General features: G+C 37.0%; 5 protein-coding genes and 1 non-coding gene across 6 annotated transcripts; 3 read left to right on the top strand and 3 right to left on the bottom strand.

Moving 5' to 3' along the window:
- On the bottom strand, positions 1,901–2,743 carry LOC18767152 (auxin-induced protein 15A). The gene has a single exon (XM_007201483.2). The coding sequence runs from the start codon at positions 2,426–2,428 to the stop codon at positions 2,123–2,125; it is 306 nt and encodes a 101-aa protein (XP_007201545.1). The 5' UTR covers positions 2,429–2,743; the 3' UTR covers positions 1,901–2,122.
- On the bottom strand, positions 9,843–12,168 carry LOC18766583 (L-galactose dehydrogenase). Its single transcript, XM_007200345.2, has 5 exons — positions 11,873–12,168; positions 11,106–11,334; positions 10,704–11,003; positions 10,438–10,566; positions 9,843–10,190 (listed from the first exon to the last, which is right to left on the bottom strand). The coding sequence occupies exons 1-5, from the start codon at positions 12,055–12,057 to the stop codon at positions 10,059–10,061; spliced, it is 975 nt and encodes a 324-aa protein (XP_007200407.1). The 5' UTR covers positions 12,058–12,168; the 3' UTR covers positions 9,843–10,058.
- LOC18767141 (transcription factor bHLH25) lies at positions 16,434–18,837 on the top strand. The gene is made up of 4 exons (XM_007200289.2): positions 16,434–16,703; positions 16,896–17,444; positions 17,788–18,162; positions 18,251–18,837. Exons 1-4 carry the CDS (start codon positions 16,668–16,670, stop codon positions 18,323–18,325), a joined length of 1,035 nt encoding a protein of 344 aa, XP_007200351.1. The 5' UTR covers positions 16,434–16,667; the 3' UTR covers positions 18,326–18,837.
- On the top strand, positions 19,993–20,066 carry TRNAV-AAC. Its single transcript has one exon. It is a non-coding gene; the product is annotated as a tRNA-Val (tRNA).
- Positions 20,144–22,493, top strand: LOC18768606. Its single transcript, XM_007199791.2, has 3 exons — positions 20,144–20,532; positions 20,631–20,963; positions 21,390–22,493. Exons 1-3 carry the CDS (start codon positions 20,419–20,421, stop codon positions 22,203–22,205), a joined length of 1,263 nt encoding a protein of 420 aa, XP_007199853.1. The 5' UTR covers positions 20,144–20,418; the 3' UTR covers positions 22,206–22,493.
- Positions 22,461–25,068, bottom strand: LOC18768488 (malate dehydrogenase, glyoxysomal). Its single transcript, XM_007200538.2, has 9 exons — positions 24,863–25,068; positions 24,398–24,613; positions 23,763–24,077; positions 23,587–23,676; positions 23,392–23,475; positions 23,154–23,189; positions 22,978–23,067; positions 22,806–22,900; positions 22,461–22,694 (listed from the first exon to the last, which is right to left on the bottom strand). Exons 1-9 carry the CDS (start codon positions 24,932–24,934, stop codon positions 22,622–22,624), a joined length of 1,071 nt encoding a protein of 356 aa, XP_007200600.1. The 5' UTR covers positions 24,935–25,068; the 3' UTR covers positions 22,461–22,621.

Genomic DNA, 26,342 nt, shown 5'->3' with positions numbered 1-26,342 from the left:
ATAGGAACAAGTTTTCAGGCATGTCTTTGTTGCAGGTTTGCTTTGTAGGCTTGTGGGACAGTTTGGAATTTCATCATTATTGGTTTTTTTTATTAGTAGGGTTGGTTCAGTTTCAAACTTGGTCAAGTTGGGTTTTTGTTGCTCACTCCAATGTGATGAGTGTACTTTATTTCTCTTCCATATAGCACATGGCCTTACCTCAAACCAACGGAAATTAAAATGTTGGTGATGTAAGAGTGAGTGAGAGACTGTGAGTGTGAAATTAGTAGCCAAACCAATAAATGCTAATAGAAGAAGAAGATGATGATGATGAGTCAGTCAGTTATGGAGTCCTCATGGCTCTGAATTAGAAATTAATCATTGCGCAACAGAGTTGTGCTACCCTCAGTTGTTGATATGCAGGTCTGATCACTAATATATGTGAGGTATGCATCTCATTAATAGTCAGAAATAGTCATTATATCTCGACGACTCATCTTAGCAAAATCCTTACTCGAATTACGTGAGAGTGAATCGTCACGTCTCATGTGTACCATAAATGGCTGATTTGTTTTTTTCGCCCACCATTTTCCGCGTAGAAACTGCTGGTAAGTACTGCAAGTGTATGCCTCGTTTCTTTCTATAATGTTTTGGGAAGTTGGAGGGGCATATGCCCCTCCATCCATTGGTTCAAAATTCATCTGATGATCCTGGCCTGACCTTTCTTAATGAGTATTTCAATACTCGAATAATATGCAGAGCATGTAGGCACAAGAAATCATTTTCATGATAATATGGCAGGAGCCGCAGCTACCATTTGCTGCTGCAGATATATCTCTGACTCTGAGCAAACCACTACTACTGGACACAGAGGAACATTTTTAGATAATACTGTCAGAACAGAAAAATAAAATTTAGCTCTCTTCGTCAAGATGAAGTAGCCCCTAGATATGGAGAAACACTTGTGTGAAACGGAGATAGCACTATTTTGCTATCCTCGATTAATCATGGTATGTCACGTGTGATAATTTTTCCACGTGACAATTTATGAATGGTTAAGGATAGCAAAACAGTGCTATTTCCGTTTTATACAATTTTTTTTGCTAGATATGGCCACAAAGGAATATTGGGATCTTCCATTTAATGAGGATTTGAGTTAATTGCTCAATCTTTCACTTCATATATCAAATTATCAACCTCATCAGTAAGCCTGCATACCATTAGTTTGCGCATCACAGTAAAGATTTTTTAATCTTTAATTATGTGAGCATGACGAGAAATACCACTAAACTAATACCTAGTTAGTCGCATTACAATATACAGTTGAATCCGCTACAATTTGATACTTACCAAACAAGCCCTTAATCTCTCTTGCAATTTTCCTCAATTGTACTGTCTTAAATGCTAATTACCTCTCAGACCAAAAAAAAATAAAAAATGCTAATTGCCTCTTTCCTAATCAGAGTTATAATCGTAAGTGTACCCGTTAATACCAAAGAGTCATGCTAGGGAGACCAACTTTAGATACTAATTTGTGTACCATCTCTCTAATAGAGGTGGGGCCCACCAATACAATGGGTCCCACACTCTATTAGAGAGATGGTACACAAGTTGGTATCTAAAGTTGGTCTCCCTAGCATTTTCCAATACCCAAATGGCGAAGTTGAAGATGATGAATGCATAATTCTCTCAGGTTGAAGTGAATAATTTCCTCTGTGATTAAAAATTGTTTTGCATGTAAGAACTTTTCTTGGGTTTTTTTTTTCTTCCCCCCTTTCTGTTTCTTGTTGTGCAATCAAAATTTTGTGGCAAATATCATATCAACATTCTGTTTTTGCGTTCCAAGTTTCTTGTTATCTTTTGTGGTTCCTACACATTGTTAGGTCAGAATAGGCCAAATTACAAAACATATAAGGCATTCCCAGGGATGGTATTTCCCAGAACTTACAATTAATACAAAACTGAAGAGACTGATCACTTTTGATCCAAAAAAAACTACAAAATAAAAGAAGAGACTGATCACTTATGATCTCAAGTTCTGTTTCTTTCAGTTGTAGGATGAAAGGAAAATTAATTGAAAGGAGGAATGAATTGGTTAAATAATTGACCTATAATTGGAGGTCATATACAGAAACATCATCATCTATGAACAACTTAGAACTGAAGTTACACTAAGGAAGTAGTCTTCACTGCATGGAATTGTGAGACCCCCTGTAGGATGATCATATCCAAACTCTTCCTCAGCCTTGGTTAACAAGTCTTGGAACAAAGGATGGTTCAAATATGATATTGGAATCACAAATCTCTTCTTCTTTCCTTCTCCAACATAAACAGCAAAATGGCCTTTCGGAACCTCAGCATTAGTGTCTGCAGCTGATCCATATCTTGCTGAAAGAGTTCTCTGGAGCTTCTCCTTGGCATGAGCTATGCCCATCAATTTGATCCCCATACTCAGAATCAACAAATAAAGAAATGCACCTCAAAGGTTGAAATAGAAAAGTTGTTTTAGTGGTTAAGTGAGAGCTGCAGATTTTGGGTTGAATGAGCATGTCAGTACCTAAAATATATAGGGGGAAGGGAATGGATAAATTTGTAAGAGCCTTATTAAGAATGTTGAGAAACATATCAGGTGAAGGACTTGTGGTAGGTTCACATGGACATTGCCTTAATTATCCAAGACACCCTACCCTACAAACTTTGGGACCCAATAAAAGAGTGGTGCAACTTGAAAAATACGTAGAGTTATCTGAGTAATGTTTCAACTAATAAAGTAGAGTGACCTTTTTTTATGCTAGCCATGTTCTTGACATCAGAGGCCAGGATCAATTAAAGAGGATCTTCTGAGGCTCTGAGTCATTGTGCATATAATGAAGCACTGAACTTGGACTTGAGCTATTGAGATAGCTTTTGTAGTGACAGCCAACCAATAAGCCTTTTGTGGTGATTAGCTCCCACAAGTAAACCAATACATGGTTTTCTGCTTTGTGCTTAGACATTCCCTTTAGATTATCTAAACCATTACTGGGCCCTCTCTTGACTCATTCACATGGACACTCTATTGACTAGGCAAAGACTAGAGTTGAATTAATTATCTCATCCTATACTTTTGGTTTCAACTTTTCAAGGCGCTTTTCTAAGAACAATATTTTTCATTGATGATGTAATTTTCTTTTTTCTTATAAACAATTGCTTGTGTTTCTTTCACTATATTATAAATTATCTATTGATTTGTTTTTTAAGTCATATTTTTTGGTCCAATATAGCCCCATAATCTCACACCTGCATAAGATTATATTAGTGAGGAGGTAATTGTATTAAATTTGTTGGATCATGATAAATATATTCCAGATTCTTCTGGGAATATCCCACATCAGAGAATTGTAGAATACAAGGCTGAAGCATTTTGCACTTTTTTGGTGTAAACCAATATGCTTTTCTCTATTCTGTAGATAAGCAATACAAGAAAGTTCTCTTATCTGGTTAAGCAAAATGCAAGTTTTACATTTCCACCACACATAGTAAAGTATATTATCTGGACTTGTTTTATTGATGGATGGTGGGGCCTAGATATAATTGTATTCTATTACAGATTGTTATTTAGCTGTCTCTTGAGAGCATGTGAAGAAGAAGAACCCTGAAAATTACTGGAAATTTATTAATATACTAGTTCAACATTTTCTCCTCTATTTTGTTGGGGTAAGTAGCCAACATTGCAGGCTTTGCTGCATTTGGAAAGGTTTTTGTGATGAAGCAAATAATTTTAAAAGCATGAGCAAGAAACTGGTGAAAGAGAACTAAGAATTGGTTTTGAATTACTTTCTCAATATCAGAATACAAAGAGGACATTTACAAATGATTTCAACTCTTCAGGGCACAAAAATTGAAGAGTTTGGTTCAGTCATGTTGGCCATAACATTAGAAGGAATGTAAACAAGAACTGAGGCCAATGAAAGCCTCTTCAGTGCATGGAATGGTGATGCCACCCATTGGATGAGTGTACCCAAACTTCTCTTCACTGCAACTTAGCAAGTCTTTGAACCACTGGTGGTTCAAGTATGATATTGGTACAACAAGTCTCTTTTTCTGCTCTTCTCCTACATAAACAGCAAAGTGGCCCTTTGGGACATTCGTCATAGCCATACTCGATTGCTTAGACATCAAGACAGATCGTCGGATGATCGATAGCAAGCTCATACCCATGGTTTCTGAGGATTGTTATGATTAAGAGTTAAGAGATCTTTGGATGAGGGAAAGCTGTGACAATAGAGGATGTGATGACTTGGGGTGATGATTTGTATGGCTATGTTGCTGTGCTTATATAGGGATGGAATTATGGATGGAATAGTTAAGAGGAAACTAACTGGGGGTCACATGCTTCTGTCCTCTGATTAATTTTCAAAAGTTGATCGGTCAATTTTCATGTACAAAGGTAGGCAAAATCATGCCCTACCATACCCTACTCCTTACCTTTCCATGTCAAATTCAGATGCCTTCAGACTAATGTACCTGCTCTTTATGGATAAGTTTGATCTTCCATGTACGGCCAATATTGAAATAACAAACTTGACCAAATGAAGAGGGAAAAAAAAAACATGTATCTTTCAATGCTTTAGATCATAGAGAGATATTATGTCAGCCATGTTAGTTCTCTGCTTCCCATCAACCTTACCATCCACTTAAACTTAGGCCCAAGTTTATATCACCACCAGCTCCTGAGGTGATAACCTTGTTGATCAATAAATTCAAAAACCCGGTTTCAAATGGAGAACACGGTTTGATCCACCCTACTAGTTGCTACATAATAATCTTTAGTTCCTGTGTTTTCCAGGTTTTTTTTTTTTAAGGAAACTCCAGGTCATATGTTGTAGTAGTCGGCATATGATGGTACATAGCAAATAAATTCAATCAGTGTGAAATCTGTCAAGTCTTATCAATTAGTTGGGAGACAAAACCATGTGAATCCTCATGAAATATGTCCTAAAACAAATCTGAATTATATATTGTAGACTAAAGTTTCTGTGTGCGTCCCTTGGTGCTAATTTACCAGCCTTTGCACCACATTCAAACTGAAAAATAAGGGTGCGGTCCAATAATTTTCTGGAACACATGTGACAAGTATTGTAGTTAAATACAAAACACAGAAGAATAACAAGTATTTAGCATGTTGTCGTCATTCAAGTTGGTGTGTGCAGTGATGGGATGAGTTGTAGGTCATGGTTCATGTGAACTTCAAGAAGCCTGTATTGCAAGTTGATGAATTTAGGAATAAAGACAGTCTTCTTCTGCATTCTTATCGGCAATGCCATCATTTGCTTGCAGTATTATCATCCCCCAGATAGTTGTCTTATCAATAGCTAAATGTCTCAAGCATGTCTCTAATCTAAGAGGTTTAGGCTTATATTTTATAAGGGCTGCTCTTTTATCTGAATCTGTATTTTTATTGGGTACTTTGCTTTTATCTAAATGAGGTAGGGCAAGATGTTTCTCAGGAGGGTTACAGTTTGGCCAAATATCACATGAAGCCCTCATGACATTAGTGGACAGACCAATCCATGTGAATTCTCATAAGCTTATGTGTCTATTGATTTAATTAGTGGAGGATTTTAACTCATACCCTTTTCATCTATATAACCTCATTCTGTTTTACAAGCAGTATAGTCTCACATTCTTGGCCATTTATAACTTCAACTGTTCTGCAAACTTTTTAAAAATCTTTTGCTTGTTCATCCTCTAGACAAATTTTTTTTTTCTGGTATTATTCATGCAAAGCAAAATCTTCTACACTCTCCCTCAAACCAAGCTGCCTACAGATGTCCCAAAGGGCTATTTTGCAATCTATGTTGGGGAAAACCAAAAGAAGCGGTTTGTGATTCCAATATCATGTTTGAACCAGCCTTCATTCACAGAATTGCCAAGCCAGGCTGAGGAAGAATTTGGTTATGATACAGACTCCTTGATCTCATTTCTGACTCAAGAATATGAGAGTGCATGTTAACATACAGTTTTGACAAGGATTCTTGCCGAGGAGGATGAAAGTCAGAGGCGAATAATATGGATTTGAGTACACTTAGTGTAACAGATATTCAGAAGATTGTTAGTACATTTTTGGTTTTTCTAGTCCACATTGTATTGTCCAATAAAAAATAATTTGGGAGTAACATATCTTCATCTTAGTCAAATTGATTGATTTTCTTCCTATTCCATTGATCTTTGTCTTTGATGTCCATTCACCGAAATCAACGAATACAACATGGCTAATTTATAGAGTTATGCATTGGAAACCAAGAAACCGAACCCAGTAATACTAGCATCAATATCTTGATTGTTGACTACATATATGCTAGACCTATGCTGATACAATTAACCTGTGGTGTGGTCTCATGTTGCTGTAAGCCTCCACATTTCCCACAAAGGCACACAAATTAGCAATCTCTTATTTATTTTTTACTAAACATCAACTAATTAAATGAGAGACAAAAGATGTTTAAATCATGCCTCTTCACATATGTCGATTATGTGCTAACTATGAATATGAACTTAGATAGAGAGCTGTGACATCCCAAATGTCCCATGTTGGAAAAATAGGATAGCTTAGCTAAGTCAGGCTGAAGCATTTGATACTTCTCTGTATAAACCAAGGTGCATTTCTCTTTTCATCCCCCAAATGCAATGACGTAATCCGGGATTTAATTTTTCATTTACATTATATTTAATTAAGTATATTTCCTAGAATTGATTTATTGATGAATGGTGGGAGCTAGATATTTGTAGTCTAATACAGATTGTTTTTAGATGTCTCTGCAGCATATGAAGAAGAGCCCTGAAGCTCTCTATTGATTTAAAATACATTAGCTCAGATTTATTCTCTTTTGTTTGGGGTAGGGAGAGAAGTATCCCACATTGACGGCTTTGCAGAATGTACTACTGTTAAATCTATGTTAAAATCATGAGCAAGAAACTTAAGAAACAAAACTAAAATAAGAAGTGGTCTTGAATAATTTTCTCAGTAATCAGAATATAAAGGGGACATCTACAAATTGAACTCTTCACAGCACAAAATTGAAGAGTTTGTTTTTAGTCATGTTTGTCATAAGATTAAAAGGAATGCAAACAAGAACTGAGACCAATGAAGGCCTCTTCAGTGCATGGAATTGTGATGCCACCCATTGGATGAGTGAACCCAAACTTTTCTTCACTGCAACTTAGCAAGTCTTTGAACCACTGGTGGTTCAAGTATGATATTGGTACCACAAGCCTCTTTTTCTGCTCCTCTCCTACATAAACAGCAAAGTGGCCCTTCGGGACATTCGTCGTAGCCATACTCAATTGCTTAGACATCGCGAGAGATCGTCGGATGATCGATATCAAACTAATACCCATGGTTTCTGTGGATTGTTATGCTTGAGAGTTAAAGAGATATTTGGATGAGAAAAAGCTGTGACAACAGAGGATGTGAGGAATTGGGGTGATGGATTTGTATAGCTATGTTGCTGCATATATAGGGATGGAATTATGGATGGAATAGTTAAGAGGAACCTAACTGGAGGTCACATGCTTCTGTCCTCTGACTAACTTTCAAATATTGATTGGTCAATTCCATCTATCAAGGTAGCAACTTGCCCAACCCCTTACCTTTCCGTGTCAAATTCAAATGCCTTAGTACTTGCTCTTCATGGATAAGTTTCATCTTCCATGTATGGCCAATCAGTTGGAAATACCAAACTTGTTCAAATGAATAGAGAGAGAAAAAAATAAAAATAAAAGCCTGTATCTTTCAATGTTTAATATCACAAAATGATATTATATCAGCTAGGTTGGTTCTGTGCTTCCCATCAACCTTACCATCCATTTAATTTTAGGCCCAAGGTTATATCACCACCAACTCCTGGCATGTTTTTGTCACAATACACCTCACATGGGGTGATAACCTTGTTCCTTCTGGTAGATCGACAAATCGTTTTCAAATGGGGAACTTCTGTTTCTTGAATTTGATCCAACTAGTTGCTACAAAATAGTCTCTAGTTCCTGTGTGCTCTTGGTTATATAAGTAATAGCGTCACTTCTGCAACCATAATCTGTCTATTGATGGTAGGCCATGGTATAAATTGTGAAGCAGCATGAAATCTGTCAAGTTTAATTTGGAGACAAAACCATGTGATTCCTCACCAAATATGTCATAAAACAAATCTAACCTAAAGTTACCGTTTGTTTCCCCCCAGTGGATTTAGGTGTTAAACTCATGAGCAGAACATATCCTTGCAAAGCCGGCTAACAAGGAGAGAATGGCAACCAGGCGATGTGTTACTATTTCAACATTTAACCCTGGTGTTAATTTACCGGACTTCCTACCGCGATAAGAAGGGCTTGTGACCATTGATTGCTTAGGGGGAAAGAAAGGGTGCGATGTTATAATTGTCTGGAACACACAAGAATTACAAGTATCTAGCCTGTTTTGGTTGTTCAAGTTGATTTGTGAAGTGATGGGATGTGATCTTAAAGAAGCTTGTATTTGCAAGTTGATGGATTTGGAACTGAAGACATTTTTTTTTCTGTATTCTTATTTGTAATTCCATGACTTTGGACTTCTGCCGCCTCCTCTAACAGTTAACATGTCTCACTGTCCTCAGCTTTCCATATTTGACAATTGCCCCACCATTTTGCTTGCACCAATATCATCTCCCATTTAATGCTTCTGGTATTAGTTGTCTTATCAATAGCTAAATGTCTCAAGCATGTCTCTAATCTTGGAGGTTTAGCTCTATATTTTATGAGAGCTTTCATTGTGTTTGAATCTGTATCTTTTATTGGGTGCTTTGGTTATATTTAAATATATGAGGTAGGGCAAGATGTTTGTCTAGAAGGTTACAGCTTTACCAATTTCACATGAAATCCTCATGACAATAGGGCAGACCAATCCATGTGAATTCTCATGAGGGTTTCAATTTGACTTAATTAATAGAGGATTTAACTCATACCCTTTCATCTATATAAACTAAATTGGTTTCACAATCAATCTCACATTCTTGACCATTTACAAATTTCCATTGTCCCGCAAATTTCTTTGAAATCTTTTGCTTGTTCTTCATCTAAACAAATTTAAAAAAACATGGGTTTTCGTTTGCCCGGTATTATTCATGCTAAGCAAAAATTTCGACACTCCCCCTCGAACCAAGCTGCTCCAAAAGGCTATTTTGCAGTCTATATTGGGGAAAGCCAAAAGAAGCGGTTTGTGATTCCAATATCATGCTTGAACCAGCCTTCGTTCAAAGACTTGCTAAGCCAGGCTGAAGAAGAATTTGGATATAATCATCCCATGGGTGGTATCACAATCCCTTGCAGTGAAGACAGATTCCTTGACCTCATTTCTAGCTCCAGTGGATGAGACTGGATGTTCACATACAGTTTTAACATCAAGGACAGCGGAAATGTAACTTCTTGACATCGATTATTGCCGAAGTCGATGGGAGTGGAGGCTAACATTATGGATTTAAGTACGGTTACAGATATTTTTTCATCTGAGAAAACAGCCATGTAAATGAACTTAGGGAGTAACATATAGATCGATTGTTCTTCCTTTTGCATAGGTGTTTCTCTTTTATGACCATTTCACACAGATTAATGGATACAAGTTTTGCTTCTTTGTATCTTGATTCTTGAATACAACTTAGCAATGTTTTATTATTTTCTTTCTGAACCTTAAATAATTAAAGTTGACAAAGATCCATACAGTTGACAAATTATGATTAAATCAGTTTAGCTTATGCGACTGAGAAGTTGAAAATAACACAACCAGTGGAGCACCTGCCTTCTGATTGGAAAAAAGAAAATGCTAGAATGCCTCCTTGCAATGGCTAGGAGTACAATGCTTGTGAGCAATACACATTTTATTGATTCATCTCCATTAATATAAGCACAACCTCTCTCATGTAAAGAGAGTTCCATTACAATAGAATAAGGCCTCCTGAAGAATTAATATCCATTACAAAAGAATTAATATCTAGCCAGCAGGCCAATGAAGGCAACGAACATAAATAAAAATGCGTACAAGATACAGATGATTACATACAACAGCAAAATTGTCAGCTCTGCTGGATTCCACTAGACCATGTCTGGTTCTTCACAGGTTTCAGAATAGCTTCAACCTCTGCTAGAGTTTTTTCATCCTTCCCAACAGTTTCAAGCTCCACAGCAGCAGCAACATTTTCCTCAACCTGATTAGGAAAAGGATAATACAAAACAGAGACCAAAGAATGATCTTCATAATTTAGAAATTTTATGAAATAATGAAAGGAAAGGATTTTCTATGGGATGTCAATGTGACATGAGCGAATAGGTAATTCATTTCCTTGACATGATCATTCGTTCATGCTACTATAAAGCCATAGAGCAGGGTGGTATAGCACCCACTGTGCAATCCTGATAGAACGTACAAGTTAGAGGTAAATGATGGATCAGAACCTGTTTAATGGAGTTCATGCCAACAAGCACCGAAGAGATATCCTTGTTGGACAAACTGTATTGCATAGCTAACTTTGAAATGTTCTTCCCTCTCTCTTTACAATAGACAGCAGCAGCTCGGCACGCAGACTGTCAAAAATATAAAACACATTAATCAGTTTAGAGTTTTCAATAACGGGATTGCATGTGATATGGTGATAAAGAAGAGGATTCACTAAGTTCTGAAGTAAAATGCCAGCTGGAACTGATGTATACAGAATGTCTACCTTCAATTCAGCAGATGCTGGGTGCCATTCTGGAGGACCACTCTCGGTTAGAAGGCCCATAGCAAGTGGAGAAGCACTAATGACACCAACACCTTTGCTCTTTAGGTATGGTAATAAATCCTCCAAAGCTGAATCATTAATACCATAGTGGCAATATGACAGAACCACGTCCACTGTGCCAGGTGGTACCCGATCGAGAACGTATGTGAAAATTCCCAATGGAAGTCCTGTAATACCAATTAAACGAATCTTCCCTGTTTCCTTGAGTTTCTTTAGGGCAGGGATTGTTTCATTGATAATCTGTTAACAAAACCAAACAGGAGAACACAACTTGGTCATTAGGCTATAACAAATGAGAACAAAACTTGACCATTATCCCTAAAACAAGAAATGCCAAAGAACCTGATCTAGAGACCCAAATTCAATGTCATGGCATTGCAGTATATCAACGTAATCCAGCTGCAACCTTTCCAAGCTCTCATCAATGCTCTTAGTCACTCTATCCGCACTGAAATCAAAACCGTCAGCATAGCGCCCACACTTGGTTGCAACAATGTACTCACTCCTTGGGACGCCCAGAGCTTTTAGTGTTTTACCAAGCACCTTCTCTGACAAAGTCCCACCATAGTACCTAACAATTGGGAAGCAGAAAGGGAAACTGAACACTTAAGTATGACACCCAAAAAAACAGCAGAAATAAGATGGAAAGAAGGTGACTTCAATACAAAAAGTTATGTGATTTGTGTCATAGATTAGTGAAGGAATTTCATTTACAAGGTCAGAACAAATACAACCAAATGGGTTTTCTGGGTCACAAATAATTGGTAACTCTAAAGTATCAAAAATTCTTTTTGATCTGCAATCTCATAAATGAAAAACCCCAACTCTTCGTTATCTTATATTGCCACATTTTTCTCTAAAACCAAACAGAGCCACACAGATCAAAATCACATGCTAAGAGAAATTCTCGAAAATTCTCTACAAAGTTTCAGACTTTCTGGCTGCATTATAAGTTTTAGTTTGCTTTTATATCTAATCATGTGAAAATAAGTTCAATTTCACGAAATTTCTTTTAATTATTCACAATTTCTCAGCAACTGGATAGAACAAGCATTGCTCACAAAAATTGAGAACTTGCGTGTTGCGTGAATAAAAAAGAAATTACATACGGAGAGGTGTCGAAGAAGTTGATGCCACGACGAAAGGCTTCGCGAACGGAGCCGATGGCTTCGTCATCAGAGACGGGACCGAAGACGTTGCCCAGAGGCGAGGCGCCGAAGCCGACGCAGCTGAGCTTGAGGCCTGTGTTGCCCAGTTCTCGAAGCTCTACTTCGGGCAGCGCTGGCAACGCCATTGTTTTGTTGTTTATGAAGGAGGAGAGATATTTGAGTGGGATTTTGGTTCAGGAAGGCCAGGAAGGAAGTGGCGCAGTGGAAGTGAAGTGAAAAATATATGGGTTTTCTACCAACTGAAAAACATAATTTTATGTTTCCTAAAGCCAAAAAGTTCAAAATTTATATTTTTATTAAAAACCCCCAAAAAATTCAAATTCATAGGCACACTACTATTAACATGATACAAATTGTTACTCTTGGACTACTTATGTGGTTTTATAATCTAAAGAGTTTTTTAATATCGCTTGTTTTAAAAAAAATTATTATTTAAAATAGGGAGCTGATTTCCTCACTCTCATTTTCTCCACTTACACTCTCTTTTACTTTTTAATACTTTTTAATCAATTTTGTTCTTTCTCTTTCCCATTTTATCCTTACCCTAAATTAATTTCTTTTTTACTACACTTTTGTATTATTTCTTTTTCTTTATACTTAATTTTCTAACTTACACTCTATTTTCAATATTAAAGGGGGAAAAACTTAATTTCTACTTGATTAAAGGAAAAAAAAAATATTGAAAATGGAGTGCAAGTTGGAAAATTATGTATAAAGAAAAAGAACTAATATAAAAGTGAAGTAAAAAGAAATTGATGTAGGGTAAGGGTAGAATAGGAAAGAGAATGAACAAAATTGATTAAAAAGTATTAAAAAGCAAAAAAGAGTGTAAGTGGAGAAAATAGGAGTGGGGAAATCATATCCCTTAAAATATTCATTTTTTTTATTATACTTTTGAACTTATCCATTTGAAAAATCAACTAAATTAGTAATCGACGATTGGATGGGTGTTCAGTGTCGTGGGTCCAAGATCAAAAATTCATGTGAGATGCATAAAGACTCCCATGCCTTTCTTGGTTGGACCAACCAAATTTCCGACAAGTCTTTCCATTTAGAACAAGAAGTGGAATTCTAAAGTGAATCTTAATCATTATGGATAACCAATTCATTTTCAAATATTGTTGGGAGATTTTATCCAAGAAATGGGTAAAACAAAATTGAAAGATCAGAACATGGGAATAGGTAACCATTTGGTTATCATCATAATTTTTACAATAATTTTATCGAAAATGCATTGGTTGACCTAAAAATTACACTAATTCACTCAGGAACCACATTATTACGTTGAGCATAAAAGAGTGAGTGATGTCATGTTAACTTGTACAGTAGTGAGTGGCCAATAGCTATGAATCGTTTGCTATTCAATTGTGTGGTTAGCAAGAAAAGAGAGAAGAGGGAGACTTTTGTTGACAACGAAATTTTGGTGGCTCTTAGATTTTTTTTTTTTTTTTTTTGGTGGTCGAAATGGTGCTCTTAGACTTAGTCATGCTTAATTTCAGTTTGAGGAGATGGAACTTGTAAAACCTGCAATAATGAAGAAGAAAAGGACGACCACAAAGTGATGCCTAAGATTAGTTGAGTTAATAATACTAAACCCACTTACACTCTAGTGTAATAAAGCTAGCTACAAAGTGCATAATTTTTCTTTGGGTTAAATACTTTTTTGGTTACTGGGTTGTACATAAAAATTCAATTTGGTCACTAAGAAAAAAATGTAGCCAAATTGGTCATTTTATTTTCCAAAATTTACAATTTATAGACATTCCGTTAATTTTCGTGAAGTGTAGTTTTTTATTTATTTTTTTTAGGAAACACGCTCAGTCTTCTTCCTCTAACTCCACGAGTTATGGCATATTGTGCTATTATGGTTTAATAAATTGGAGAAAATCTTGGGTTGAAATCGAAATTATGAGGTATAAGGTCACAAATTGAATGCTATATTGAAGCCTAAATCGATTGAGTGAGCACCGTATTGTGACTTCTGATGGCAAGGAGACGTAATCAAGGTGATAGAATGTGTATGAATTGTAAATTTTGGAAAACACAATGACCAATTTAGCTAAATATTTTTCTCAGTGACCAAATTGAATTTTTCATGTAAACCCAATAATCAAGAAAGTATTTAACCCTTTCTTTTTTTCAAATCCCATTAAACTTGGGGGTTTGCATAATTTTCTTCTATTATAGACTTTGGTTTTCGTTTGCATTGTGTAACTTAGAAGTTAGTCATTAAAAAAAACAAATAAATCAAGAAATCCCAAAGAAAATTGAGGGCAAATCAGTGTACGTATGAGTTAAGCAATAGATAAAGAGATGCCCACGAGGACAACAGTAGTTATGTAGAACCAAATTGCAGGAAACTTCCCTCTACATAATAACTCCATTGAAATCTTTGTCCTCCCTCGGCCAATGTGGCTTTTAATTTATTTGGTAACAGCCAAGACGCACCCCTTTTCCGGTTACGTTATATTGTTACATATAAATTAATATAAAGTCATCATCTTGCATGTAAACTGTTTTTCATTTTCTTTGTATCTTTTTTCTTATACAAGATATAGATTAATTATAAGAAAGTAACTCGAACTTGCGTGCAAGAGGACGGACTCACATTTTTCGGTTGTCTTTTGTGTCTTGGTTTATTAGCTAAGCTATAGTCGCAATCACAAGCAACATTTTAGGAGAGGAATCTCATATAATCTTCTAGAAAAAATTTGAGTGCTTGACATCAAGGTGTGTGTGTATCTTTTTGAAGTATAAAGTACAGATCATAGTCATAGATTCACCAGATTTCAACGCGCTATCAATCCATTTATGTTCCTTGAATTGGTTTCCAGCATCAGAGGTCCCCAATGCTCACTCACACACAACACAGTTCGTATAATATTGTATCTCTACTATCCAAGATATACGTATAGGAAATTATTTGCAAACACCATGCATTGACATCTACACTCTTATTATTATTTCTTTATACCAATATAAGACCTTTTGTTAACCCACGCATTGACATGCACTCATTTTCTAAGATCTAAACTTAGGGCTCACCTTAGCTTAGCCAACAAATTATAACATAAAATAGTTAGTTTGAGATCATGACGATTTGGCCGAACAGGTCGAGTAATAGATTTAGAATATCAAACGCGTCGAATCAATTGGTAATGAATAGAGAGACTTAATATCTTATATATCGTGGTGCAAGATTTTAGTTCTTCAATGTAAAATAACTTGAATCAGAGTATTTAAACCTGGCCTTCCTAATTGGTTTGGAAATGAACCCAATCCAGCTTCCCTAAACATGCTACGTTCATGAAAACATATAAAAATTTGTACCGCGGTTGTTGAGAATTCAACTTGATTTTCAATCCAACTTTACATTTTTGACCAAAATCTTTGATTCTAATTAATTAATCCTCAATCAAATTCAATTTCGGATTTGAATTCTGACTTCTTTTCCCCAATATCCCAACATTTAAGGGGCATTATAAACTTTTGAGGCAAACAAAGTCCTATAAGAAAAAACTAGAGAAAGCAATTAGATGACCTTGAATGTGAAAGCAAGAGAGTTCAATTTCAGAAGACAAATTTAAATAATAGAAATTGGAAAGGGATGATGAACCAGTGTAGTCAGATCACTCATAGCCGACCTCTTAATGGGCCGGTTTGACGGAATTTGTCGGCCCAACAATAAACCCATAAAGTAGCCAGGTGTAGCGTTCTGTAGCACGCGTCAATATCCTATTGGGTCAGAACCAAAAAAGTCAAGGGAAGGTTCCTAACACAATCAACATCATTAAACCTTTAAAAAATTACTTTCCACACCAATCATTCTCTAATGACACGTCTGAAATCAAACTGTGATTTAATCACTAACTTAACGAGATTGCATAATTATCCAGCTCATCATTGGCTTTGATTTTGAATGTTAAAGAATAGAAACCAGTAGCGTTATGATGTGATCGTAACATTGTCACGTGGTGTTACTAATTATCATTTTATTAGTGACTTTTGATTTTGAATGTTAAAAAGATTTTATAAAAAAAAAATACAATTTGGATATGATCGTAACATTGTTACGTGATGTTATTAATACATGTATTTTATACGGTCTCATAAGAAAGAACAATAATAATGCAAGGTTGGCTTTGGTGATTAGGACCTTGTGTGAAGGGACCACATGTCTAATATTTTTGTTGCTTCATCAGCAACCTTGGAAAGAAAATTTCAATGCCTAGTTGGTGAAGATCCTGCTAAAAGTCCACAAAGCAACAAAATTGAATTTCTAGTCTGTATATTTTATCAGCTTAGAACAACTACACTTTGGTAATAATTTTAAAATTTCCTTGCTAGCTAATGGCTACAGTTAACATTAATACAAACAATTGAGGAATAATATCTCGGTCAATCAGTACCAAGATAGAATAATGGGTCCAATTAATCAAGTTGTCTGGTCCCAGTTTCACATCAGAGAGCAATTGTTCAAAGGTGAGCTACAGACAGGTGAACTACACAAGCAAACTGAGCAAGAGCCAAGAGCTAGCTATAAAAGTTGAACCAGGTCAAGGTCTTGTAAGCTCTAGGGAAGAAGAAGAAGAAGAAGAAGAAGCCTTCCTCATTGTTGAGAAAAGTGGTGTGTTGTGTAAATTGTTCTGCACGGCCCAAGCAACTTGTTACAGTGATTTTGTTTTCCAGGACCCTTCCTTGAGCTCCAGAACATCAAACAAAAGAAGCAGACTTGATGGAGATTTCGTCGATAGGAGGGATGTCTGAACTGGTAAGGAAATTCTGTACCACTTTGTGTCTCTTAACTTTGGAAAAAGATAAACAACATGCTTCTGGGAAATTTTGTTTTGGACTTTTTAAAAACAGTTTTATTTGTTATGTAAGATTGAGGCTTACTTGAAATACTTGACTTGGTTTTGTCTGTTAGATGAAATGTCTTTAGGAGATTTTTTTGAACTTGCAGGGAATGGAAGATCCCTACTTCATCAACCAGTGGCACATGAACTCTCTGGATGAAGTCAGCATGCTGCCACTAGCAGCTCCATTTGGAGAGAACTTTAACCAGTCTCACTTTCACCCAAATTTCAATCTTAAAACTTCTATGGATAGTTGTCATAGTGGCATTGATAGACCCATGAAACAGCTCAAAACTGATGGCTGGAGTTCATGCAAAACCGATCAACACGGATCGAACCCGCAAGTTGCTTCCTCTCCAAATATTCTTTCCTTTGTCAACTCTAATAGCACAAACCAAATGGGGGTTCTTAAGCCTAAGGAGGAGGCAGCAGTGTGTTCAAAGAGCAACAACAGTCTCCCTTCTGACATATTGCTCTCTCAAAGTTCGTTTGGCAACCAAAGTTATTTGTTTAAGGCCAGTCAGGGAACAAAGAGGGTCAACACAAACACTAGGCTTTCTACAACTCAAGATCACATTATTGCAGAAAGGAAAAGGAGAGAGAAGCTCAGCCAACGGTTCATAGCTTTATCTGCAATGGTTCCTGGCCTAAAGAAGGTAACAAATTCTCTTCATTGGCCTGCTCTGAAGCTTCCTCCACAGTTTTGTTTATGTTATTCTTTGCAGTTTTTATTTAAAACATGTTTTATTTTGCTTGTCTTGCTTGTACTCTAAGCAATCTATAGTTTCTGGGATAGCTTAAATCGGTTCTCAAAGTAACGTTTCATATTTTCTGAACCACCTGAACAGTTGTTGAATAATGCAGATGCTTCTTGTTCAGTCTCTTGTCAAATACTTCATATGTTATATCCTGAAATGATCTGTCGGAAATTTAGGAATTTGGATTGTTTTAACTTGTCGAATCGCTCCCATATCCTAAATCGTACCCTTGATATGACAGATGGACAAGGCTTCTGTTCTTGGAGATGCTATCAAGTATATCAAACAACTGCAGGACAAGGTAAAAACACTTGAGGAACAGACCAGAAAGAAAAACATGGAATCCGTCGTCTTTGTGAAGAAAACGCAGCTCTTCGCCAACGATGACAACTCATCCTCAGAAGAAAATAATTCCAGTGGCCCCTTTGAGGAGACACTGCCTGAAATTGAAGCAAGGTTCTGTGACAACAATGTCATGATAAGAATTCACTGTGAGAAAAGAAAAGGAGTTGTGGAGAAAACTATAGCAGAGGTTGAGAAGCTCCAACTTAAGTTCATCAATAGCAGTGTCTTGACATTTGGGGGCTGTGCTCTTGATGTAACCATTATTGCTCAGGTAATTTTGTTTTGATCCAGTGTCTTCATGCTTTAATGAGATGACTTTTTCAATTAAATTCATTTGAAACCATCTTGATCTTTGGCAGATGGAAGTGGAATTCAGCCTCTCAGTGAAGGAACTTGTCAAGAATCTACGCTCTGCTTTCGACATGTTCATGTGAAAAAGAAGCCTCAACTAAGTATCTATGCTGCAGCCAGAAGCTTCAAAATAAATAACAATATGTCTTCAAATATCCAACCAGTCCAAGTTTACCTTTCTATGAATTTCTGTTTACAAGGCCTGCAATCCTCCACCAAGTTCAGAACCAGTACCTTCCAAAGCTTGTTTGCTGTCAGATTATTTTGCAGGAGGGTTTTTTACTCCAAATATTTTTTGCATGGTTAACTTGTTGACCATGTTCAGTTGCCCACCTGTTTAAACAAGTGATCTCACAGCTTGTTTGAGCTTTTTTGTCAAAGGAGTTTGCTTATTCTAACTTGTTGGCAAGGGAAAAAGTCTTTTTTGTAGGTGAGGATAAGAAACAGGCATTTGTTTTAGCAGTTTGTTTGGTCAGTGTTTTAGAGGCATCTTGAATTCTAATTTCTTGAGCCTCTTTCCCTTGTAATGTCCTTTTCTATATGTAACCGCTTGGTTAAAAGTAATGGAAAATAAGTAATTTCATGTTACCTCCCATATTATTGGCATAGATATATCTTATTCTATGTAAGAATAGAAATATCCCTTGTAGCGATAGTCTAAGTTACAAGGGGAAGGATTTTCTCTCTCACACGCTACAAATGCGTCATGAGAATTACCAATGTGTCATGAGAATTCAAACTTGAGAATACTGGTATGCAAATCAAGACCATTTTTCATTGGGTTACCCCGTTTTCCCGTAATATGCTCTTTAAACAAAAACAACCAAAAAAAAGATTTTTTTTTTTTAAAAAGCGAGCATGATTTGATAAAAATCACAGGGATAATAGTTGAGTGTGCCATAGCCTATATCAAATTATTGCAGCATATTAGTTAGGGGTACAGGTACAGCTATGCTAGCTCAGCTGGTTTTGGGGATTGTGTGGATGGTGGGGTGAGACTTTGAAGGGTTTTCAGAGTTGGAATTTTGCTCTCATAATTTAGCATGTCACACTCAGTTAGGTGAATAATTAAAGGACTTCATATTCTTCTCGTAGCCCCACTAAGATTGTGATCTCTAGCTACGACTTTATGGAAATCTCTGTCGAAAAAAATAATTCCATGTTGATGATTATTAAGTAAGATTCTTATGAGGAAAAAAAAATGAAGTTAGACAAATTCCAATATTAACTAGCCGTTCAAAAATGAAGTTAGACAAATTCCAATATTAATTAGACGTTGATATAGATTTCATGTGTATCGTGTCGTGTACGAAATGATTTTAATTTTTAACTCACGTAATTAACACTCGATTTTTCGTAAATTAATAGTTAAGAATTATCCATGTACGCACGCATCTGCCATTGAAGAGAAGCTTAATTTAACCACAATTCGAGTTGTTAGGTCATGTCATTAGGCAATCAATTTCCTCAATTAAGGGATGATGAAATATAGGAAGAATCTTCATTTTCCTACTTGACACAAATATTTTCTTTGCTAATTTTTCATTTTCCTCCTTCTTCCTAGTTATCAGATCATTTAGCATTTTCATTTTTATTGACTTCATACACTATGATACTAAAACTACATTTTTTTTTCAATTGCCAGAAAGAGCTTGTGTATTTTCATATATTATACTATAACTTTCCCTCGTTTCGTGTGTTCAAATATTTTCATATATTAATAGACGAAATTTGACAAAGGTAACAACAAGGTTTCGTGGTGTAGTTGGTTATCACGTCAGTCTAACACACTGAAGGTCTCCGGTTCGAACCCGGGCGAAGCCAATCTCTATTTTCCTTTTTTCTCAATCACATTCCATTTTGAAACGACGTCGTCAGATAGTTCCCATAACGGTATTACCCAACCTTAACAAAACCCCGCGAAACACGCGGCGAATCCACGCACTGTGAATCCACGTCATCGGGGGCAGTTTCTAATTCCAACAAACGAGAACCAATCGCGCAAGCCTTGACATGACTTACTCTCTTCCCATTGGTTGGTCTCCTCCACGTCAGCACCCTCTAGATTCTTCGCCCCTAATTTTCCCATACTTCAAAAGTCACCCAATCAAACCCACCGCCTTCGTCATCCCCAAAATCACAACCAAAAAAAAAAAAATTTCCCGTCCTCCAAACAATGGCTCTCCAAGCTCTGTTTTTTATCCTCTTAACAACGCAGTTCCTACCATCTTCTTCTCTAATTTCCAAGCCCGATTTCCACTCTCGCTACCCGAGCCCCCGAGCCATCTCCGTAAGCCTTCTCTCTCTGTCTTCAATTTCGAATTGTGGAAAAAATATTTGAAAACAATTTGGGGTCGGATTGATTGAATTTGATTGGTTAATTTGCAGGATTTGAAGGAGAGTATTGTGAAGGGATTAGGGTTTCCGGCGGAGGATTTGGAGGTGTCGGGGTTCGATTTGAGGGACGCGCAGGTGGGGCATTCGGTGGCGTACGAGTTCGACGTGGAGGTGGACAACAAGGTGCTTCCTTTCAAGCTCTTGGAGGACGTGGACCGCTGGGATTACGTCGATTTGCCGATTTTTCGGGTCGAGGACGAAAATGGGTTGGTCCAGAAAGGCAAATCGGGTACTGGGTTGCCGCCGGTTTTGGCTCCGTTTCAGCTGGCTGGGCCCATGGAGCTTTGGATTCAGGACGCCAAAGACATGAGGATCTCGCTGCCTGTAAGTATTGGGCGCCATTGCGCTATTAGCCTATAGTTAGTGTTTGATTAGTTAGCTAAGTTTTGATTTTGGTAGATGTAGATAGAACTAGACTCGCCAAATTTGTTAATCAAAATGATGTTTCAGTATATATATGTGATAATCTTATTGAATCTCAACGTGGGCTCAAATTTGAATAATGTAAAAAACTTTTACATTATTTAATTAACAAAATTCGGTTAATTGACAATTGCAATTAAGCTCAAATCAGGATTCCGATTGAGTTAATTAACAGAATGTCTATTTCGGTGTTACATGCGCGTATCAACATTTTGTGAGTTAAGTTGATGAGAATTTTAATTTGGTCTTAATTTTAGATACATATGATTGACTGTTTTAGGATTGAAATTTGGAACTTTGGAAACTGATTTGTTCAATGTTATGCAGCATGATGTGGATGCTGGTGTGTTGAAGAAGGTGATGTTGGCAGAAGGCGCTGTGGTCACAGTGAAGGGTGCAAGGTCTGTGAGTCTGCGCCACCCTCTTCAGCTCCCGTTGCCATTAAACCGAACCAACAATGGGTTTGCTTCTGGTCTTGTGACCTTGGCTGAATGGCTGCGCCATGCTTCTCGAACCCAAACATCTCCATTGCTCTCTCTCCGCATTGTTGGTCCTACTTCCCTTGCATCACCTTCACCAACTTCTTCCTCCATGAACAACAAACTCAAGCTTAAGCGCCTTGCCCCAGGCCTTGTGGAGTTGTCCTCACCGTCAACCACCAAACCCATTTCTGTTGAGCTGCAAAATCAAGAGACCACTGCCATTTTAACCCCAAGCTACTTCACCACAGTTTGGCCTCTTGCTTCCGTCAACGGGTCAAACCCGAATTTGCTGGGTTTTGAGGCACTGCTTTCGTCTGTGTTGGGTCATAAGGCCAATAAAAAAGGCTCCTTCAAGTTGTTGAAGGCAGATGTGTCTGCACAAACGTTTTTGAAGATTGGGTTTGGGGTGGAGAAGAAGCTGAAAGAAGGAGATGGTTTTGATTTGAAAGGTTTTCCAGAGTGGAGGACGAAGCCAGAGACTGTAAGGATGCATTTTGAGGTGCTGGCTAAGGTTGATGGTGATAAAATCGTGCCGGAGAGAGTGGTTCCAATTAACCCTGTGGTTCTGGAGGACACTGTGGCACCTAATGAGCTTTCGGGGAATGTCAGCATGTCCACAGTCCCCATCGTTTACCCTCCGGCGAACCCCTTGACCTTGTAAAGTTTTTTGGTTGGGGTTACATATAGAAAGCCTGAAATTGTAAAGACGAGACGGTTTTTTCTTCTTTTTTTCTTAAAACATGATGAGTTAGATGAGGTCTAATGCTGTAAAGATTTAAGAAATGGAGTGACTGAGGGTCTAAATTATGTTGTTCTCTCTGGTTGTGGATCATTTCACCCCTCTTTGGTAATGTAAGGGTGCCTTAGACAGAGAGAAGCCCTAGCTTTGTTTTTGTTATGTACGCGATGAAAATGAAATGAAGACTTGATTGCATATATTATTTACACAGCCTATATGTAGCAGAAGTTCAAATTTCGTCAAGGCGACTGATGATTTAAATTGACAATTTAATCCAAGTAGATTCTGAGTACAACAGCAACTACGAAATATAAATCCCTGTAAGAAACATGAGAAATTCACTTCTTGATGAAAGAAACCCCCTTCTGGATGCTTGCTGCTAACTCCCTTTTTGCCTTCTCTAAACCAACCCTGTTCATAAACCAATAAGATTTATCAAGAAAGGAACCAACTCTGTTCATAAACTGTTCTATTTTGCAGCAACAAAATAGTAGAGTGTTTGTATAGCAAAGCACTACATACCTCTCATACTCATTCAGAGGTCCAAGTTGGTAGATTTCATCAGCTCCATTTCGACCAAGCCGTACCTTGGTTGCGAAGAAAGGAAGTTCGGTAACCTGCCATAAAGATCGAGCATTTTGCTTGGTCATTAGAAGTTCAGAACTTTATTTTTTAAGACAAAGAACACCAGTACCTCAGAAGCAACAAAAGCGCATTCAACAACGCCGGCATCTCCTCTCAAGCCACGAAGGCATGCATCCGCAAACTTCACAGCTGCATATGCCTGCAGATATTTTGTAGTTACTTCTAATGCTTGTATAATCCCGAACAAACTCAGTGTATATGATTAAGCGAATTGAAATGACTAACCATTGACAATGTTGCGGAGCCAGCCCCAGCTTTTGCCTGCAAAATTGTGAACAAATAACTTAATGGAATTGTGGTTTTTGTTGAAAATAAACACACAAAAACAACCCTTGGGCTGAACTGAAATGCTGGACCGATGAGACGATTGATTGAGTACAGATGTACCAGATGAGTACACAGTGAGACTCTAGTCCCCTACATACATAAATGCGTCCTAAGATTAAAATTTAAGTGGCATTACCTCAACAACTTCTGTTCCACCATTTTGAATGCGGTTTGTCAGATATTCTGTTTCTTCTTTAGTGAAGGAGCAAGGAGGCTTGACCTGTAAAGACAGACACCTTCTTGAGAATCTTTCCCACTTGTACTGCAGCCAATTTACTGTTTGAAGGAAACATAAGAAACATCTAAAGAAGCTGAAACTTGTATGTAAGACCTGTGACAGAAGTGGCAAAATGGTCACTCCTGCATGACCACCAACGACTGGAACATCAACCTCCCTAGGATCAAGTCCCAGAACTTCGGCCTGCGACAAAATTATGAGATTGGAAAATGAGAACCGTGAACATCAATGATAGTAAGTACACACAAACTTCATTGACTAATACTTACAACGAAAGTATTTGCTCTAACAACATCAAGCATCGTAACTCCTAGAAGTCGCTTTGGGTCATAAGTTCCGGCCTTCTTGAAAACCTCAGCTGCTATAGGAACTGTAGAGTTCACTGGATTACTGATCAAGTTGACAATTGCCTTAGGGCAGGCCTTTGCAATTCCCTCACAGAGGGTCCTGACAATTCCGGCATTAATGTTGAAAAGATCATCCCTTGTCATTCCTGGCTTCCTTGGAACACCGGCAGGTATGATCACAAGGTCTATGCCTGTGAGAGCACTCTCAAGCTGTGGCTGGCCTAAGAAACCCCTCACCTAAATTCCAAGTACATGATATTTACTTGGTAATTAGACAATGGTGGCAGAATGAGGCCCTAAGTTTAGTACTTAATCAAAAACTTAACTTCAAGACTTGTATATCAGCCGTTAGATCAGATATGGATGACTAAGATGAATCTCATCCACTTAGTTAAACTGTACATCTTATCCGTTCATATCTAATCTAACAGTTCATATGCAAGTTCCATATCTTACAAACATCAACAGAAGAACTTAAGCCTCAGTGCAATATGGAAATGTAACGACATTTTTATGAAAAGTAGATTGAAAGCTAAAGTTAATGAAGTGTGAATTACCACAGCACCAGTGTCCATGTGACTAATGTCAGCTGTGACACCCGGGGCATTAACAACATCATAGAGATGAAGAACTGAAACCAGTGGGTTAATTTTCATGAGCATTGCAAGAGGTTGGCCAATGCCTCCGGCAGCACCCAAAATCGCCACTTTAAAACCCGGTGCCCCGCCTTTGGCTCTGCAATCAACTCTTCTCAAAGCAGAACCATCCTCCATCTATTTTGCAGCACACAATCCAGACATCAATATATATTGTTTAGCAGCATCAATCTCAACTTAACAACAAATTGAACGTTCTTGATTGATAATTCTAAGTTAAACAACTTTGTTTATGTATCTAATGCAACAGAAAATGATTTAGTTGAACCAAGTAGAAAAGAAAATGAAGGCGTGGCATGCATTTGTTTGAAGCCAAATGCACCGTCAACTTTGTGCAAGCAAACAGAAAAACCCAAGAGAGAAAACCTGGAGATTTGGTGGAAACAGATGAGCTGAGATCCTTGCAATGCGTCCATTAGCTTCCACACTTGGCTCCATTATCTCTCTGTTTTCTCAGACAAAGGGAGAGTGAGAGATTTAAGTGTAGAGCTATAAACAAGCTTAGCCTATACCTTACATGCCATGGACAATAAATAATTAAATAAATACAAAGAATTCCATTTAGAAAAATAAAAAAAAACAAAGAGATAATTTTTGAAGGAATGATACATAATTTTTTCCATATTTAAATTGTGTGGAAACTAATTATTTTGAATTCTTATCTTATCCCATTTCTCAATTGTGGCTCTCACAATTTTTAAGTAAGAAACCTACACCTGTCTGAGTTTGATGCAGACTTTATTATAGTGACGTGGCCCCATTCCTAGATGTGGCCCACCAATTTTGTTCATCACTGTATTTTCTTGGATAAATAGCCAACCCAGAAAAAGGATTTGCAGGAAAAACATTCTGGGCCACCCAAGGGCCTATAGTAGCCCAAAATTACTGAGTTAGGAGACTGGAAAAGTAAGGCCCATTGGACTTGAGAATTCTACCAATTCTCATACAACTTACAAGATTGGAAAATATAGGTAAAATAGACACATAAAAATCTAGGGTGTACAATCACCAAAAGAAAGTTGAGATATTTAGTTATATATTCATTCTTAGCATTGATGATATAGATAAATTCTATATTATTTAATTTCTATAAATAAACCCAAAAAAAAAAACAACTGACACTATTAAATTTAATTTTAATTATTAAATTACTTTGATACTCTATTAAGTGTTTTAGGTTTTTTTTTTTTAATGAGGTTTTGGGGTTGGGCTTTTTTTAAGAAATAAATTACAGTTTTGTAATTTATAAGAAGTTCAAAGTCTCTTTGTTATGTTGTAAATGAGTTTTTGGTGTGTTTTTAAAATTCATTTTCGTGTGAGATTTGTTTTATAATTTGAACACCTATATTGGATATAATAGTAAATCTCTCAAGAAAGTTTAGGGTGTATGGAATTGAAAACTTAAGTTTAGTTAACTGTTAATATTTTTGATGATTTTCTATTGTTAATGGATATGATGTTTACAATTTGAATTAAAATAATACTTATTAACGATTGTCAGTCATCCACGTTGTACATGCGCGTAAACTATTAATACTAACAATTTTGTTGAATTTTCGGCTACAAAGTTGAAGATAAAGAGAAAAAGACACCAGAAAAAAGTGAGATGGGATGGGATGGGATTGGTGAGGCAAAGAGGTTTCTTGTGGTCGTAAAGGCAAAGAGGTTTTAAAGTCCATGAATCAAAGAAATTTTTCTATGATCTTTTGTGTTCATGGTTGTTGGGTACATGGGGCCACAAGTTTGGTATGTCTTTGACTCTGGGATTGATGTCTAGATAACATTCACTGAACTAGTTCCCAGTAGGCGTAGAGATTCCACCACCTCCTTTACTCCTTAGTCATTT

This window comes from Prunus persica, chromosome G8 (genome assembly GCF_000346465.2).
Source record: "Prunus persica cultivar Lovell chromosome G8, Prunus_persica_NCBIv2, whole genome shotgun sequence".
Taxonomy (NCBI): domain Eukaryota; kingdom Viridiplantae; phylum Streptophyta; class Magnoliopsida; order Rosales; family Rosaceae; genus Prunus; species Prunus persica.
This window is presented reverse-complemented; position numbering and strand designations above follow the sequence as displayed.

Excerpts from the sequence above, each read along its gene's own strand:
- LOC18767152 (XM_007201483.2), bottom strand. The coding sequence starts at position 2,428 with ATGGGGATCAAATTGATGGGCATAGCTCATGCCAAGGAGAAGCTCCAG.
- LOC18766583 (XM_007200345.2), bottom strand. The coding sequence starts at position 12,057 with ATGGCGTTGCCAGCGCTGCCCGAAGTAGAGCTTCGAGAACTGGGCAAC. Across the intron at positions 11,335-11,872 it reads AACTTCTTCGACACCTCTCC|GTACTATGGTGGGACTTTGT; the intron begins GTATGTAATTTC and ends CCCAATTGTTAG. Across the intron at positions 11,004-11,105 it reads AATTTGGGTCTCTAGATCAG|ATTATCAATGAAACAATCCC; the intron begins GTTCTTTGGCAT and ends TTTTGTTAACAG.
- LOC18767141 (XM_007200289.2), top strand. The coding sequence starts at position 16,668 with ATGGAGATTTCGTCGATAGGAGGGATGTCTGAACTG. Across the intron at positions 17,445-17,787 it reads TGGTTCCTGGCCTAAAGAAG|ATGGACAAGGCTTCTGTTCT; the intron begins GTAACAAATTCT and ends TTGATATGACAG. Across the intron at positions 18,163-18,250 it reads ATGTAACCATTATTGCTCAG|ATGGAAGTGGAATTCAGCCT; the intron begins GTAATTTTGTTT and ends GATCTTTGGCAG.
- LOC18768606 (XM_007199791.2), top strand. The coding sequence starts at position 20,419 with ATGGCTCTCCAAGCTCTGTTTTTTATCCTCTTAACAACGCAGTTCCTA. Across the intron at positions 20,533-20,630 it reads CGAGCCCCCGAGCCATCTCC|GATTTGAAGGAGAGTATTGT; the intron begins GTAAGCCTTCTC and ends GTTAATTTGCAG. Across the intron at positions 20,964-21,389 it reads ACATGAGGATCTCGCTGCCT|CATGATGTGGATGCTGGTGT; the intron begins GTAAGTATTGGG and ends AATGTTATGCAG.
- LOC18768488 (XM_007200538.2), bottom strand. The coding sequence starts at position 24,934 with ATGGAGCCAAGTGTGGAAGCTAATGGACGCATTGCAAGGATCTCAGCT. Across the intron at positions 24,614-24,862 it reads TGTTTCCACCAAATCTCCAG|ATGGAGGATGGTTCTGCTTT; the intron begins GTTTTCTCTCTT and ends GCTGCAAAATAG. Across the intron at positions 23,068-23,153 it reads GCTCCGCAACATTGTCAATG|GCATATGCAGCTGTGAAGTT; the intron begins GTTAGTCATTTC and ends AAATATCTGCAG.